General features: G+C 49.8%; 1 protein-coding gene across 4 annotated transcripts in view; it reads right to left on the bottom strand.

Annotated features, from left to right (window-relative positions):
- ZBTB16 (zinc finger and BTB domain containing 16) overlaps nt 1-18,398 on the bottom strand; it is a 195,428-nt gene that overhangs the window by 6,106 nt on the left and 170,924 nt on the right. For all 4 annotated transcript variants that reach the window (XM_003805486.5, XM_034933740.4, XM_034933742.3 and 1 more), the window contains exons 5-6: nt 7,237-7,407; nt 2,191-2,358 (exon numbers count right to left, since the gene is read on the bottom strand). In XM_003805486.5, coding sequence (XP_003805534.1) covers nt 2,191-2,358; nt 7,237-7,407 — 339 coding nt within the window. The remainder of the gene's footprint in view (nt 1-2,190; nt 2,359-7,236; nt 7,408-18,398) is intronic.

The raw sequence follows: 18,398 nt of genomic DNA, 5'->3' as shown, positions 1-18,398 counted from the left end.
GGTGGGGGGAAATTGAGGGAACCCAGTCCTTCAAATATGCTGCACCTGGGGACACCTATCCTGCTAAAGCTCTTTTTTTTTTTTTTTTTTTTTTTGAGATGGAGTCTCACTCTGTTACCCAGGCTGGAATGCAGTGGTGCAATCTCAGCTCACTGCAACCTCTGCCTCCCGGGTTCAAGTGATTGTCCTGCCTCAGCCTCCCAAGTAGCTGGGATCACAGGTGCCGCCACCATGCCCGGCTAATTTTTGTATTTTTAGTACAGACAGGGTTTCACCATGTTGGCCGGGCTGGACTTGAACTCCTGACTTCAAGTGATCTGCCTGCCTCGGCCTCCCAAAGTCCTGGGATTATAGGCATGAGCTCCCCCACCCGGCCTATCCTGCTAAAACCGCTAAGACCTTGCCCTGGACCCTGCCTCCCTCCTGAGGCTGGAATTGGGGGTGGGGTAGGATGGGAGGGATAAAGAACCTGGGAGTACACAGCCACACCCTAGCGTTCTATACCCCAACTTTCCTTCCATAGAGTCCCCTAGAGCTGAGCAGAGGATGTAAGGGAACCTTGTTTCAATACAGTAATTAACTGGCCAGCCATCTCACTATCAATACTCCCCCGCGCACAGGCCCCAGCAAATAATGAAGTAATGAACAGCCAAAGTGATCTAACTATCGACCAGCTATTTACAATAGTCACTGCCAATACAGTTAATGATCCACCTGCCAGGTCACATCCCTGACAAGGGGCTAAGGAAACCCCAGGGCTCTGGGAAATCCTCTGGGCCACTATAGTTGTCATCAACGGACACCCAACCCTCTCCTTGTGGGCTCAAACTGGGACACGAAAAACAAGCTCTGACAACACATAGCTCTGCTTACTGCTCCTTCTGTCCACCCTTCCCCTCCAAAGGCAACGTGCTCTCCTCTAAGCCAGCAGGACCTGCCTGAAGCCACCTCTCCCCCTTCCTCTGGACAGGACAGCTGTCTCCCCTGATCAGAGGGGGCGTCTTTGTTTTCCAGCTTCCACCACCTCTCACCCTTCTGTAAATCAACCTTCCCCACAACCAGCAGTGTGCTGGTGGTAAATGTTTCATGACTGGCTTTCCAAAAAGCCCTGGTTTGTAGCATCTGCTGATTGCTATGATGTGAATACTCCTACAGTGGCCAATTTTAAGCAACTAAGGTGGTGTCACTGAACTTGAAGTTGTGAAGAAATGTGAAAAATTAGCTTTCACAAGCAAGCTCCAGGACTTCACTGCCCCCAACTTGGGAAACTGTGGAAGACCCTTCACTTGTTTTGTCTTTTGACCTCAGGGAAAACAGTGGCCCACATTTCTTTTTCCAATACAAAAAATAATGTGGATGGGCACGGTGGCTCACGCCTGTAATCCCAGCACTTTGGAGGCCGAGGTGGGTGAATCACTTGAGGTTAGGAGTTCGAGACCAGCCTGACCAACATGGCAAAACCCTGTCTCTACTAAAAAAAATACAAAATTAGCTGGGCGTGGTGGCACACGCCTGTAATCCCAGGTAATTGGGAGGCTGAGGCAGGAGAATCGCTTGAACCCAGGAGGCAGAGATTGCAGTGAACTGAGATCATGCCACTGCACTCCAGCCTGGCCAATAAGAGCGAAACTCCGTCTAAAAAAAAAAAAAAATGTGAAGGCACTCTGAAATGGTAAAACATCATATGCATATAGGGATTATTAAATATATCTGCTCTTCTAATCTCAGAACCAAACACAATTTAACTTTACAACTTCCCAACCTTCATAACAACCTAATTCAACGTATCCTAATTCTTACTCTAACCCTTGAGTAACATGAAATTACCCTAACCTTCACTTTCAGCTAATTGGACCAACTTACCCCTAATTCAGGACTCATATACAGACATCATTTTGCATGTCACCTCTGAACTACTGGTATAGCTGCCTGGAGGGCTGATGGGGGCTCACTGGAAAGTGTGCTGGGATTGATTAGTAATGTCTGCCTTGGCCTTGACTGGTGGCCCTCAGGCCACCTTGACTGGGGTGTGGTGGCCCTCAGGCCACCATACCAGCTCTTAATAGAACCTCTTCTACTCTTTGATTCAGCCTGGGATCATCCTCACTTAGGCTTCTCTAGGAGACTATCTGCTTCCCACCTCCGCCCAGGTCCCAGAGCCAGCTCAGGCCCCTCCCTGGCCTTCGGTACCTGTGTGCACCCTATAGTGCGTCTCCAGCTGATGCTTGAGGCTGAACTTCTTGCCACAGCCATTGCACTCGTAGGGTTTCTCACCCGTGTGGATGCGTTTGTGGCTCTTGAGTGTGCTCTCATCCCGGAAGCAGCTGCCACAGAACTCACACTCGTAGGGGTGGTCGCCTGTGGAGACAAGGGGCTGGATCAGGCCTTTGCCTCTCCCTGCCCCCTCTTCAGGGGACAGTAGGGCACATTCAGTGCATGAGAAGGATGAGACGGCCTGTATTCACCACCTACAAAGACAACTTAAGGATCCATGGCCACACCTCCATTGAATAAACAAGCAATACCTGTCTTCACACATGACCATACTTTACTGTGGCCCCATGATCATCTGTGGGGCAAGGGCCACTCCTGGGAAAAGAGAGCCCATTTGGTTCAGGGATGGACAGCAGTCCCCAGAAAGCAAGCCCCCTTGTGGATACATGAGACCTCACCATCTTGCTTCTCAGATGACCTCTTCTCCCCTTCCTTTAGGTTAAGGGTGAAAGTCACTCCAGCCTGACTCCCCAACCTTCAAAGAAATCTCTCCAATTTGGGGAACTTCACATTGTCCCCCAAACACCTTCTACAGTCCCCAATTTCCTTCCTCCACAGTCTTACATAGCTGTTTCCTCTGCTCGATTTCTTCTTTTCTCCCTGGTGAACTCCTAATCATCCTTCAAAGCCCAGCTCATATGATACCCCACGTGGACGCTTCCCTTTAGTTCCCCAGGCAGAATGAATCACACTTTCTTCTGTGTCCCCAAAGAAAAGAAATGCCCAGAATTTTGTTCTGTTATTAGTGTGGTATCATTTTTATGGCACTTTCTCATTAAAATGGGCTACATTTCCTGAGCACTCAGATGTGTGATGTGATCGCAACAGATGATCATGGCAACAAACTTAAAGATATTAGTCTCATTTTACAGTTGAGAAAAAAATGAGATGCTTCCACATCATCCCTAAGGTGAAACAGCAAGTAAGGAGCTGAGTTGGGATTCAGGTTTGGGTCTGGCTCTAGAGTCAGGGTACCATATACTTGTCAGCTTGCTGACACACTATGCTGTATCTACTGGCTTGCCCACCATACCTCCAGCATGGAAGCACCACCAGGATAAGAAGCAAGCCTCACCCATCCTTGTAGCCTCAGTGCATCACACAGGGAGGATCCAGAACAGACCCAGGAAATGGTGGGTCTATGAAACTTGGAGAGAACTGCCTTTTCTTTTTTGAGGATCCCACTCTTAAATCTCCAGAGCATGAGAGGTTGGGGTGTGGAGAATAACCATCTTGCCTTTCATATCCAAAGTGGGGGGCTTGGGAGATGAAAGGTGAGGACTCCAGCTACTTATTTATTACAGGAGTGAAGGCGCAGACAATAAAGATAGATTGATCACCCCAGACTTTGTTCATGAATATTTAAATATCGCTGATTCGTCTTGTCACTGTAATTACAATTTCTCTGGGCTGCATCTCCAACAACCACAGTTTATGGTAAAGAATGGCCCACTGTATTTCACTTGTCCCTCTGCAGATGTGCGGGGCTGCCAACCATGTAATGTCCTCTGCATTTCATACATTTTCTTCAGCTGCTGAAGGTTTAAGTCATCCACAATGACCTACGTTTTTTCATTATCCCCATGTCAAACTGCGCTCGTGCCTGGGCATAAATTGTCCTTCTCGTTATAGACTCGCATGCCTGTGCCTTCACTTCCTTTTTAAAATGATATTTTACTCTCTCCTGTCTCTCCCCTCCTCGGGCCACTAACCAAAGCTCCCCCCTCCCAAAGCTAGGCCCCTGTACCCACATAAATTCTCATCTGTTCTGATGGCTCTGAGGGGTTTTTAGGGCTCTGAGGGGAGCGGATGCTGGGGTCTGATCAGTGACTTTCTCATGGGTGGAAGATTTGCAAGAAGCACCCATGCCATGAGAGGGGCACTTCCATCAGGGAATCAGATGAGAGAAGCTCAAAGAGTGGCATCGTGCCTTGACACCAGTTCACCCCAATCTATGGGGTGTTGCACTGGCTCAGAGACTCGGCCAGCGAGTCCCTCACCTGCAGATCTGGGGATGGGCCAAGGCCCAGGGTTCTCAGTTGGGGAAATTGCTACCTGCCCATCCTCACTGTCAGAGCCATGTGGACTGCCTGGCCCCCAGCCCCATCAAACTCAAGGGAGTGGAGGCCTGTGCAGACCCTGATACTAATTAGTTGTGTGTCTAACACAGTAAGGGCCAGTCTGTGTGTGCACCCGAACCCACTCTCTCCGTGTGTCTGCACTCACAGCCCTGTCTGGTCTGACATCCAACTCCCCCTCCTTACTGAATCGGCAACGATTACGACTTTAATCAAAGATTCAGTATCCTCATTAAGGTATAAATAAATAAATAAAGCCAAGGCCACGTGAGACTTCAGCCGGAGCCGGTAATTAAAACGTACATCGGCAGCCACCCAGCCGGGTGGGGGGGAAGGCGGCGGTGGGGGGGAAGGCGGCGGTGGGGGGGAAGGGGGCGGCTGCCTGTGCCTTTCCCCTCCAGAGGGGTCCCTAACAATTTAAAAAACAAAGCGTTAAGACAGAGGAGTTTGTTTGATCTGATTTTTAGGAATTTAATTATGAAGTGGAGCACATGTTAAATGAGTTTAAATAGGAAATTCTTGAGTCTGCCCAGGGAAAAGAATAAAAAGAACTTAGAAGGAAAAACAAACAACAACAAAAAAAAAAAGAAAGAAAAAGTCACCAACACACACGTATCCCCATCCCGATTTGGAAGCACGGTGCGCACCTGGCGTGAAATCCTCACCCTGAGAGCTGATTGTGTCAGTGTGGCCATAATGTACACAAAACTGGCTGCAGAACTCAAAATCCAATTTGTGGTATGTTGATTAACTCTGTAGCCTCTTTAATGAGCTTGACATTAAGTGCAGGACAAACGAGACTAATTAGAGCCCCCTCCAGCCTGCCCGGTGCACCTGTGACCCCCCCACCCCCCCAATCTGTCCTTACTTGGTGCTTTCTCTGGCACTGGCCAAGCCCAGTGTCTGTCGTCCTCCCCACCCCAGCCCCATCCTGCTGGCTCCTCAGGCCCCTCCCTCCCAGCCCCTCCCTTCAGCACAGCTGAGAGATTATTATATGATGAGCCGTGTGAATCAGGGATCCATCAATGCCAAGAGCACGGCTGGACTAACCTACCAAACACAGCTGCTGATGCTAAACACCCGGCCCCAGCAGCAAATGGGCCAAGAACAACGGAATATTAATGAGGCATTGTGTGTGGGGTGTGCACAGCCTGTATATGGCTTGTGTGCACAGTGCCTCGCTGGTGTGAAAATTGATGGGTGTTTCTGTGTGTGTGCATAGGCAGCACACATGCTCCGTGTTTCCTAGAATAAGCAAGGGCTTCTCCCTAACTCTGGAAACAGCCCCTCCCCGTGGATCTGAGCCATGACTGACACAAGAGCATGTGACATTTTCATATCTGAGCTCTGAGAAGGTGGCATGGTCAGAGCAGGGCATATCCTGGGTGGATTTAGCAGGACTGAGATCATTCAAGTCACATGAAGCCAACTGATTGGACCCAGTGGCATGCTCAGAAGTGGCTGAAAGGTTATCTAGCCATCTTTCATAAGACCGAATGAACCTGGGGGCCTGTTGAGGGAGGCGTTCATAGGAAGGTGCATATAGCTGCAGGGGAAATGCTTATGCAATCGCTGTAGAGAAAGTCCTTGTCAACATCCCACTCTCCTGGGCCCTTCTTATTGAGCCCAGCCCTCTGGGCCCTACCTCCGTCCTGTCCCAGAAACTTTAAGTAGTTCTGTGCAAATCTGGTGATGCTAAGACAATGTGTTCCCCTGAACAAAATGGCATCCAGAAGTGAGAGCCAGGAAGGCTCCTTAATGAGGATACCTGCTGCTGGCTGGCCAGGCCAGCTCAGTCCATGAGAAGTAAAGCTCTTCCCTTATTTAGCAGAGCCTGCCACCCATGCAAGACCTGGTCTGCATACTCAATCTCTGAGCTGTGACAAGACTCTCAAAATGAGGAGAGGGCCTACTGTTCCTTTACGTGGCATGCAGAGGTTTTTACAAGTATACGCTCTGTTATATACCCAGATAGAGACCTGACCCCAACCCTCCCTACAAACACAGCACACAAAGGCAGACTCAGAAATGGGCATTCCTTTAACCAGGTAGTTTCAGCAGAGCCCCAGTTTTGTCATAGAGAAAATAAGGAATTTAAGCCATCCACTCCCCTGTTAGGGAAGACTGGGAGCTGCTGCAGGAAAGCAAATGCCTCTTGGCCATCAGGGACCAAGTGTCCCCATCCCTGAAGCCCTAGAGGCTAGTGGCAGGGAATGGCCAGCCCCTCAGCACCTGGCCCAGCCTCCTTACCTCGTAACCCCTCCCTTGTCCCATCACCTGGAACTGGCTGAGCAGCGATATTTCATTGCTCATCGTTTAAATGCCCTCCTTGTCTTCCCTAAACAGGATTAAGGTCCAAGTACAGGCCTTTGTTACTGTGGGGAAAGTAGGATCACTGCTTCAACTTGCCCTCAGAAGCCCGAAGCTGACTTCAGAAATGTGTATGGATACAGCGGCGGGGCATGAAGGGTGGTGGGAGGCAGGGCAGACAATGTTAAGAGACCCAGCAGGTCAGTTTTTCTCAAAATTCATTTTGGGTCTACCTACATGAGAATCCCCTGGGAATACGTATTAATAATGCTGAATCTGGGACCCCACCCTGGACCCATGGAATAAAAGGTTCTGAGAGTGGGACCCAAGAGCCTGCCTTTTTAATGAGCATCTTGTGTTGAACACGGAAAGACTTTGAACCGACGGTCCACAGGAGGGGACTGGGAGAACTGTCCACATTTACCTGCACGACAGGCAGCCTCTGCATGTCCAAGCCTTGAGCAGAAGGACTGAGGGCTGACTCAGCCCACCACCTCCACTTTACGTCCTTGGAGGTAAATATAGACGCTGGCTCCCAGAGACCCAGATCCACCCATCAGCTGGACTGACCTACCTGTATGTGAGCGCAGGTGGCGTTTGAGAGCCGTGTGGCTGGGGAAGGTGCGGTTGCACTCACTGCAGATGTAGCTGCGCACGCCCGCGTGGACCTCCATGTGCTGCTGCAGTGCGCTCTGCGCCTGGAAGCGCTTCCCACACAGCAGACAGAAGACGGCCATGTCAGTGCCTGTGGGAGACAGGAGAGGGGGTGCCTCAGAAAGGTGGGAATACAAGGTGCATTCTTTACCCATCTGGAGTGACAGCCAGTGTCGGGACTCACACCTCCAAATCCCCATGCTCAGGGGCAAATCCAGAGTGGGCCCAGGCTATGCAACACTGAGCACCCAGTATGTGGCCCCAGTGATGGGCAAAATCGACGTCGTTCCCGAGCTCTGGGAGCTAAAGCTAAAGGATAGACATTGATCAAATACATCGCAGCAGCAAGGGTAATGGGCAACTGTGTCGGGTGGTATGTAAAAGGCGGCAAGGTACTAAGACAGCATATACCAGATGGACTTCACAGAGTACAGGGCAAAAAGTGGGGGAGGCAAGGTAGACCCTGCGAGAAAAAACAATAACAAAGATACTATGGGCCAGCCATTGTTCTAACATAACTAATATAAATCCAAAACTCAAAAAGCTAGCCTCTGTTATCCTCATCCCTTAGACAAGGAGACTGAGGCACAGAGAGATTAAGTACTTTGGCCAAAATCCCACAGAGCAGTGGTCCCCAACATTTTTGGCACAAGGGACTGGTTTCATGGAAGGCAATTTTTCCACGTATGGTGGGGGGATGGTTTTGGGATGATTCAAGCACATTACATTTATCATTAGACTCTCATAAGGAGTGTGCAACCTGGATCCCTTGAATGCACAGTTCCCAATAGGGTTCATGCTCCTGTGACAATCTAATGTCGCCACTAATGTGACAGGAGGCGGAGCTCAGCTTCACTCGCTCGCCTCCTGCTGTGCAGCCCAGCTCCTCACAGACCATGGCCTGGGGTTTGGGGACTCCTGCCATAGAGTTCGTAAGTGGCAGGCTGGGGTTCACACTCACACACCCTAGATTTTAATGCTTTCCCAAGACTAGCCACAGATCCTGTTTTGTTTTGTTTTTTTAACTACTTCTCCACTCACTAAAGCATGAATCTTAGGTCCATTCACTCAACAAGTATTATTTGGTGCCTTCTACAAGTAAGGCTGTCTTTTTGGCACTGGGGATATAACCAAGGAAGAGCATGCAAAGTCCCTGCTCTCATGACCGACGTTACCCAGAACATCAGGTGAATGGCGGAATCCGGAAGATGGAATAGTGTCTGTGAACACTCTGGGCCAGGAGGAAACATGGCCGGTGGGAGGATCAGACAGAGGAATGGTGCAGTGCAGCTGGGGAAGAAGAGGAGGCTAAAGGGAAAGGCAAGGGCCAGGCCATGCAGGGTCTTGCAAACCATGTCAAGAGATTTAGTTCCATCCTAAACCCGATGGGCAACTGTCAAAGGATTGAAAGCTAGCGAGTGATGTGAGATTTTCATTTAATTCTAATGGGCTGTTCATCCCCAAAGTACCCCACACATACAGGCTGCCCTTTTCTGTTTGTTACCAATCCCTTTCTGACACTGCTCTGGAGCCATGGCCGAAATTTCCAGCTGCAGCACCACAGGAGGAAGTATCTGACCTTGTATCTGAGTCCTAACTGGCAGCTCAGTGCCCACCCTTTTGGGCTCTGTTTTCCTGAGCACAGGAGCTCCCCGGCAGGCCCATCTGTGTGTCTCTGTGCTGGTGCCTGGGCAATATCACCTGCACTTGGCCCCACACCGCTGTCCCCTGTGTGGGAAGGCACAAGCAGGAAACGTAAGTAGGCCTAGCATCTGTCAGTCCAGTCCAGAGTGGGTGGGGGGAGGGGGTAAAGCTTTGGCTGCTGGAAGCCATGGGCTGCTCAGCATGGAATCGGGAAGTGTCTGGTGGAAGGTAGGGGGAAGAGAAGGGATGGCACGAAGAACCTCCCTGCCTTCCTGGCCATCAATGGAGATAGCAAGTGAGAGGTCTGGTCCTCACCACCTCCGTCCCACTCATGGCTGGGTTAGGATGGACTAGTAGGCAGGCAAGGCCCACCTCTCACTGTCCCCCACACTTCTGTGCCCCTCACACCCACCCTGATATCCCTTCCCTTTGCAGACACTGAAGTCTAAGCACCTGGAGCCACGCCCCATCTCACCAGCAGTCAGGAAGGCTGAGCAGGGAAGGAGAATAACAGCCAGCACTGGATTTTGCTCCTGGCCAACAAAAAGCAGGAAGGAAGGGGAGCGAATCTAGGCGTTATGCTAGGTGCCTTATCTATGTTGTCAGTTCATTTAAAACTTGCAATCCTACGAGGCAGGCATTCTTACCCCCCTTTTTACCAGTGTAAAAGAGAGAGTAAATAACTTGCCTAAGATCACACAGAAAGAGGCAGAGTTGGGATCTGAAAATATCTCGATTTGTCTTTCAGAAACCACGGGGCTGGGCTCAATGCTACCTCTGGAGCTGACTGCCCGCCTGTCTGGGCTTACCCTGGAAGAGGCCCAGTAAGGACAGTACAGAGGACTCCTGCCTCTAGTATAGCTCCAGCAATGGCTAGAGAACCCCTGGCCAGGAGTGGGCAGTAGCTGGGGCTGCGTCACAAGGCATAGCTCTCTGAGGCCTTCCAATCCCACTGGGAGCCACCAAGGTCTCTCAGAAATGCTGAGTAGTCTACTCAGCTCCACTTGCTGGAGGGAGACATAATGAGAGATGTATCTTTCCGGACAGAAGCAATGCCAAGAGTTGACAGTGAGTCTTCAATGTCCCTCCCTGCTTGGCCGACGTACACAGGAGGACAGTGCATCTGCAATGCGTTCTGTGCCCAGTGGCCCCCACTCCTTCAACTTGAGAGCCCCCAGCATCTACCCTCTCTCTGCCCTTAACCCCCACCCCACAGAGAGCCCAAATTAAGCCAGGTGTTCAAACAGCTACCTTAAATCAGTAGGGTTGAGTAGGTTTTGGAGGCCAGCCACGCCCTTTAAGAGCCAAGGCTTCTCCTTATGCATCCTCTGAGATCCCCCGCATGGAAGGAACCTGGGCAGAGGGAACATGAATGACATTCCCAATAGGACATCTCAGCCAGACCCACAGGTGCTCTGAGTGTCAACACCACCCAGCAAGGCAGACCGCAGCACTCTGCCCCCTTGGTCTTCCCAAGGCCCCTCGATGCTGCCCCACTATGCTGTCCCTACTTCTCAGGGTGGCCTGAACCCACTTCATGTCCATTCAGCCAACTCACTGAGCCACTACCAAGTGCAGGCACTGTGCTAGGTGACCAGGGGCAGGTTAAGGCTGAGCAGAGAAACTGGGTCCCAGACTAGTGGGAGATGCCGAGTTAACAACCACCCAGAGGGTGAGGCAGGGCGACTCCAAGAGCTCCTGAGATTTTGAGTTAGGCTTTTAAAAGTTGAGTATCTGAGAAGCAAAGGACAAGAAGTTGGGACACATGTGCCAGGCTAAGGAGAGAGACACCACTGGCAAATGTCAGAGCAGATGGGGCCAAGGTCAGGCCCTGGGGATGGAGACAAGCTGGGAGGGTGATGGGAGTCAGATCAGAGGGCTGCATATGCCAGGCAGGACAGGTTGGACTTTATTGTACAGGCAATGCAGTGCCATGAAAGGACCGAGGGTTGCTATGATCCTAATGTCTGGGTCCCCCTCTGATTCCTTTTTTGAAATCCTAACCCCTAAGGTGATGGTATTAGGAAGTGGGGCCTGGGAGAGATAATTGGGTAATTAAAATGGAATGAGTGTCCTTGTAAAAGAGGGCCCAGAGAGCTAGCTAGCCCCTTCCACCACGTGAGGACACCGAGACATCAGCAGTCTGCAACCAGGAGGAGGACTCTCACCAGAACCTGAACATGCTGGCACCCCAATCACAGACTTCCCAGCCTCCAGAGCTGTGAGAAATGCATGTCTGCTGCGTATAAGCCACCCAGTCCGTGGCAGTTTGTTATAGCAGCCTGACTTGACTAAGACGAGTGGTGCTAGCACGATCTGACCTGTGTTTGAAGCCAGTGACTCTGGGCACACATGGGGACCAACAGCAGCAGCAAGCGGTTAGAAGCAGCGAGAGGGCTGATGGGCCACTGGAGGAGGGTAGGGACCAGACCAGGGCAGAGGCTGCCAGGGCAAAGGGAGAGAGAAAATCCTAGAAAGGTGGGACAGCAAGGGAGGAGTGGCACGCACAAAATCCCAGATGGCCAGTTCCACAACTGGCCAACAGGCTGGAAGTTATATGGTCACCAGCTGGAAAGGAAACGCTATGATGTCCCTACAGTGGTCTCTCTCCCCTTCCTGGGACATTCCACAAGGTGCAGGGGTGCTCCTTGGTCACGTATCCACCAACCAAGGCTCCCAGGGGAAGAAAGGGGAGCCTCTGAGACTCAGCATCCACTTTCCCCATTTTTCTGCTTAGAAACTAACAGCTATGATGATAGAAAAGAATTTTTAAAAAAATGGAAAAGGGGGGGAGATGTGGATGAGACACAAGAAAAGCTATTGGTGCATGCGAGTTAAAAATCTAGAGACTAGATGTGAGTTATTAAACAATTTGCTGGCGTTTCAGCCTAGCTGATTGTTCGCATGTATGATGAGTCAGGGCAGATTCTATTACACTGGGAGATTAAGCAAATAAATGCTAGCTTTTGGAAACACATTAAAATGTGGGACTATGGAAATAAAATTATCTAGAAAATTGTATTAGCAATTCATTAGCTGCAGTGAGATGTGCGGCGGGGCAGGGGGGCCCAGCAGCACTGGAACGCTCTGCTCCCTTCAACGCCTGGGTTCCGTCCTCTGCTATGGAGAGACGTCAGGCCTGGTACCACTGGGGAGAGGGGAGGTGCTCTCACTGAATAAACGAGACCCTCAGAAGTCAGATGGTCCACATGACACAGGGGAAGGAAAAGCAGCACAGGGGTCCCAGCTCTCCCACATACTTGCCTTGTGGCCCCGAGCAAGTCATTCTTTTCACCAGATCCATTTGCTCCTTATCTGCCACTGTGGTTATCAAGAACATCGAATGAGATATCCACACGAAAAAACTTTATAATGTGGTCACAGAGCCAATGATGGCCAAACACCACCTTCATCTGAATTAGAAAATCACATCTCCTCCTCTGGCCAGCCCCACAGACCTGGCTGCATATTTATGGTGAGTACAGAGAGGGCAGGGTTTTGGGATCTTCCCTCCTCAGCTGGGCACCCTTGTGCAGTGAACGACCTGGATCATGAGTCATGGCAGCCCTGCACAATACACATGCCTAAGCTGTTTTGTTGTCTTTGGGCTGCTACTTTCTGGGAAGCTGACCCTAGAGAAGGCATCTTTGAGGAGTTACACCACTTAGGATTCAGTGCCAACAACAACATCTTCCTCTGAGCTCTGTTGTATCACGTAAAGCCCTGTATTGCATTTATTTTGGACTTTCAGCTCTGCCTAATAGATTATAAGCCTCCAAAGTAGGAACTATTGTATTCATCTTTATATTCCCCAACACACAGTACACAGCCTGATATAGAGTAGGCACTTAATAACTGCATGTTGAATTAGAAAATAAATAAGGGGTTGTGAGACAATCACAAAGGGTAGAGGAGGAGGTATGAGGAGAGTCATGGTACAGACAGAGGGCTAGGGATGAGGAAAGTTCAGACTACAGTCCACAAATGAAACCACTACTAAGAGCATCCAACAAGACTCTCCTTGGAAATCAGTAATGACAAGTGACCCACAGGCAGCGGATCTCACTGAGGCCCCCCGTGTCTGTCTGGTGGGCTGGACAGGACTCCTTCGTTGTCACTCCATGTCTGAGCTCTGTTGCTCAGAAGCAAAAACCCAGACCATAGAAGGATCAGTTTTGCCATATTATACAGTGAAACAGTCCAAAGATCCCAATTCTGGCCCAGAGGTACAGCCCTTCTTGGATTTGTGATCCTAGTCCAGGCAGCGGTTGTCCTTAACCTTGGTTTCTTCATCTAGGATAAGAGAATTCATAACTAACATGCCCTTTCCAACCCTATCTTCATAGCCCTGTTATGATGCAACTGACAAATGTTTTTGATTACGTAAATCCTAAAAATGTATTGTTTTCTATCAATCTGTACATTTCAATGTAAATCAGATATATAAGTCAGCTTTGACCCAAGAAAATAATTTTTCAGGTCAAGGAATTAGCACCTCTGCTGTTCTGAAGAATGAATGGGACTCAGTCTTAGCCTGGACTCCCAGGGTATCTGCTCAAAGGGAATCTGAAGTAGGAAAAGGGGATGCATGTAGAAAGGATGATGCTATCAAGACTCAAGGAACATGACTCTTAGTAATATGGGCAGGATCCATGCAAATATCTGGGACCACATTTGCATCAATTCTATCTCCAGAGAAGGTGACCCACACCAGACCCCCCAGTGGCAACACTGCCAGTTTTGACTACAGGGCATGTATGACTCAAAGTCTTCCAATTTAAAACAAGCTTAATTTTAGCAAAAAAAAAAAAAAAGGAGAAGGAAGGAAGGAAGGAAGGAAAGAAGGAAGGAAGGAAGGAAGGAAGGAAGGAAGGAAAGAAAAGAAAAGAAAAAGAAAGAAAGGAAGAAAGAAAAGAAAAAGAAAGAAAGGGAGGGAGGGAGGGAGGGAGGAAGGAAGGAAGGAAGAAAGAAAGAAAGAGAGAGAAAGGGAGAAAGCCAGGCCAGGGTGGAATAGTAGGCAGAAGGGGTGACACAGACCTAGGGTATTTCACCCAGGTGATGACGGGGTCTGAAATTATGAAACACAAAACCCCTCATGTTTACACCTGTGCCATTTCCATACCAATTATCTCTTTAATAGATGGGAAGGAAGAGGATCAGAGGGGTACACAGCTGGAGAAGATGTTCAGGTGCTACACCTTCTTGGAGCAAAGCTCTTATTATCTCCTGCTATAAGCAGTTTCTTAATCAAAGGAGCAGAGGGATCTAAATATACTCCAGCTTTTTTTGGTAAGCAGGCTGGGACTGCTGTGTGTGCATGTGCTGGGGTGGGTGCATGCCCGTGTGTGCTCGTGCATGCACATGTACCCCGGAGGGGCTTCTCACGTCCAATCCTACCCAACCTCACCCAACAAAGGAAGGACTGCCTCCCCTGCCACCCCGAAAGCTTCTTCTCCCCACAGAAAGAAAATATCAAATTTAGGAGGGTGTGAAAACCTTGATTTAAACTAGAAACTTCCCCCTCCCTCCACCCCCAGCCCCCAAATCCTTCAGATATGTCTTTCTGCTCCCTCTGACATCCTGGGGGATTACTCTTTCCTAAGACACCATCTCCAGCATGGGCAACCTTCGTGACCACACACTCAAACCATCATATAAACTGACGCCTTTTCCTTTCGCCCATCTTCTCCTCCCTTTGCCCCCAGGTTGCTGCTGAAAAAGGTAGCAGGGCTGTACCATCCACTCTGCAAGAGAGAAAGAGAGGCAGAGACAAGCAGCACCAGGCTGACTCCCACCCAAGGCAGGAAGGCTCTGTCTGCATCTTAAAAGGATGGAGAAGGCTGGGGTGGGGTGAGGAATAGACAGAAAGGAACAGAGTCCAGCCTTTGAATCTGAGTGGCTCCTCCATTTTGACTTCCCCTGTGCTATCATTTAGGGCTCACCTCCTTTTCAAAGAATCTACTGGACAAATGGCCAAGAGCCCTCTCTTTAGTTCTCTGGTTTTCCTCTTGGGCATGAGTTTCAGGATCATTAGGGATGCACTACTGTACTTCTGGCGTTCCTCAGAAGGCTAGCTATGTGGGCAATGAAGGCCAAATCAGCCCACCGAACCCTGGAAACTCCAATCAGCTGCTGGTGAGTGGGAGACAAGTTCCCCAGTTCCTTTTACTGGGGTAGAATACACAAAGATACCATCTTCGAAGACTTGTCTCAAACTCAATTAGCTTTGAGCTCATGCATGGGTGTTTGTCTCCTGCATATAGAGTCACCCACTGCTGAGGCGTTCAGTTACATCTTCCCAAACCAAGCTAAGAGCCAAAAACCTTAGCATCGCTTGTCAATTTCGTCCTTGTCAATTTTAGGTCTCTTTATCCAGTCCTCTCTGCCCCTTTTTCCTTCCTTTCTTATCTGCGTAGAATCATGGAAGGCATCTATACATCTGTATGACATTCCATTTCCACAAGAGAAAAGGGGAATGTTATGGTTTCAATACCGTCAGTCAAGGGAGCAAAAGCATCTTCATTGCATAACAAAAAAGGGGGGGAGTTTGAGCAGCTGATTCAGATTTGTTTTAAAACTAAGCAATGGATGAGAGAGTGATTACACTTTTCAAAACATATGCACACATACAACTTTCAGTCTCTTGGGGAATGTGGCTGTGTCCTCAGGCAGCAGCAGCTAGCAGAGCTGGCTCCCGGAAAACCGTGTATTTGTTTAGCAGTGAGCTGCAGACACAAGTGCATTTCATTACTCGGCACCTCCAGCTACAGTAAACAAATTTGTCAGCTCACTAGCTCATTAAGGTGCGCCCTGGACATGGGGGATTTATTGAGACCTGCACAATAAAAGTAACATGAATGGATTTACTAATTTTGTCAATCACTCCAACAAACCAGCCCAAGAGGGGGAGAAAATGAGGGAGGGGGACAAGAAAAGGGGTGGATAAAAAAAGGGAAGGTGGTTTTAAAAAAAAAGGAGGAGAGAAGTTTGGTTTGCAAGGAGAGAGAGAATAAACGGGTTAAGAGGGGACAAGATCTGCATTTTCGTACTGGGCTACAAAACCACCTTCACATTCAATCTACCTCCTACGCTGCGTTGCCCTTTCTAGGGTGCAGGGGCCTCTGGCAGGAAGGGGGCATGCTAAGTTGCAAGATGCCAAATCAAGTCCTGGTTCCCTGGCAGTGCCACACCGACAGCAACATCCTCCTCCCTTCCTCCCAGCATCAGATATGGAACTAATGAATCCGAGGATTAAAAACCACATTCCGGGAAGTAGCTGCTTCCAAGCACATCAGCAGAGACTAATATCCTCGGCTGGTACCTCCCACCTGCCCCAGCAGCTCCTTCTTCTTGGTTTCCAGTCCAGTGGCTGGACCCTTCCAGACATTCCAGAATGAATTAAAACTTCTCCAAGAGCAAGCAGAGGAAGAAGGAAAGGGAGTGAGTGTGTGTGTGTGTGTGTGTGTGTGTGCACGCGCACGCGTATGTGCAGTAGAGTGGGTGGGGGGGGGATGAGTTGGGGTGGAAAGTAAATCCGGAGAGGTATGCAGCCCTCTGGTCTGTAACTTTCAAAATGACAGCAGGACTAGGGCAAAGGTCACGGGGTCCAAGGCCTTAAGCACCTCCGCCAGCTGTGGCAGAGAAGCCTGGAGCCCGCAGGACGCCTGCCCATATAAATCAGCAGTAAGCAGCACCCGCTGGGGACGAGGACAATGGGCCCACACGGGGGTGGGAGGCAGAACAATGGGGCCTGGCCAGTGCGCAGGCCCGGAACAAATGTGCCCTGGCACCACGGGGGCCCCCATTTGTGAAACTAATTGGCCCACGATTGAAAAATCGGACCAACTTCAACAACCCAGAGAGGAGAAGGGCAGCTTGCAGTAGCCTAACCTAGCCCAGCTCTGCAGAGCAAGCCTAGCCTAGCCCAGCCCAACCCAACCCAGCCCAACCCTGGGTGGGGCATCTGATGTGGAAGCCTCTCTCAGGGACTGCCCGTTCTGGCAGAGAGGTGCCTCTGAGATGGGATCAGGCTGGGAGAATGATGGACTGTGGGATGGAGCAAGTAGGCAGGGTGCCGACTTGAGGGCCCCGTGCTCAACAACTTCTCCCAAGATGCAGAGAACTGTTTTCCTCGGTTTCTCTACACTGCTTGTTCTGTAGAAATGAATTTCAAAGGAGAGAGACAGGCACCTGTTTACTCTCAGGGTTCCTAAAGCCAAAGGGCTCCCTACTTCCTGCATTTGGGGGTAGGTGGGTAGCAAATAAACCAAAAGCTACAATCAGTTTCTTCCTAAGTCCATTCCCTGGCATGTATTCTGCCTGTAACCCTCTGCAAGGTTGCATGAGCACTGCAAGAAATATGGGTCCCTTGGTCTCGAATTCAGCTGATCTTAGAGGCTTCCAGGAAAAGAAGCCCCAAAGCGGGTGGGGGAACATCGAGACGGAGCATGAAAGGGCAGGCCAGGATCTTCACATCCCAGCCATCCTCTTGCCCTCACGTGGCTTTTTACTGCAGACTCCCAACTGAACAGGAACAAGAGTAGAAAACCTGGCCTCAAGTCCTGGCTCAGTGACTAACTCACTGTGCACTCCTGGGTGGGTTACTAGACCTTTCTGGGCCTCAGTTTCCTCAACAGTAAAATGAAGAGGGATATAAGTGATCCTTAAAGGGTTTTTCTCCACTCTAATATTCAACAATTCTATTGAAGAGGGTGCTGGCAGGTTGAATGGTCCTTTCTCCCACTGAGATGGACGTCAGCATTTTCTCTTTCAAAGTCAGACTTCACAGCCTTCTTTTAGCTAAAGAGAATCTCTAACTAAAAGGAACCACATTCTTAGGCTGACAGAGGGACAGTCACAGACAAGGCAAAGAAAGGATCCAACATTGACTGGGCACCTGCTGGGTGCCAATCTAGGTTCAGCCTTTCTCAAGCAGCACTGTGAGATGGGGATTTTTAGGAAGATGGGAAAATTTCACAGGACTTGAGAGAACCTCTAGGTCCCTTTTCTAGGGGACTACCAGTTAGCAGCTTAAGACCTCCTAGAACTGGCTGAACACTCACAGAGGCAATTATTGAGCAGCTGGGTCTGAGAGTACCTGAAGCCTCTCTGTGCCAGGTGAGGGCTGAGCAGTTTGGGTGGGGAATATGGAGGGGGAGCTTTCTCTCCCAAGCCCCCAGCAGCAGAATGACAGAGAAGACCCCCAAGAAAGCCCATATAGAGAGCAAGTCAGAGAACCAGACCCTCTGAATCTAGCAGTTTCATTACAAGAGCACAGTGTCCAACACATAGTAGGCATTTACATTCTGGCTGTGTGTCCAGAGCTTCACGGGAGGCACGGAGTTTCCACGTGAAGGTAAGACCCAGTTTCCTTGTCTGAACAATAAGTTATCCCCAGGACTCTTTCATCTCCAGTATACTTCACGTGTAAAAGATGCT

The sequence above is a fragment of the Pan paniscus genome, chromosome 9, assembly GCF_029289425.2.
Source record: "Pan paniscus chromosome 9, NHGRI_mPanPan1-v2.0_pri, whole genome shotgun sequence".
Taxonomy (NCBI): Eukaryota; Metazoa; Chordata; class Mammalia; order Primates; family Hominidae; genus Pan; species Pan paniscus.
The sequence above is the reverse complement of the archived record's forward strand: the minus strand, read 5'-3'. Positions and strand labels throughout refer to the sequence as shown.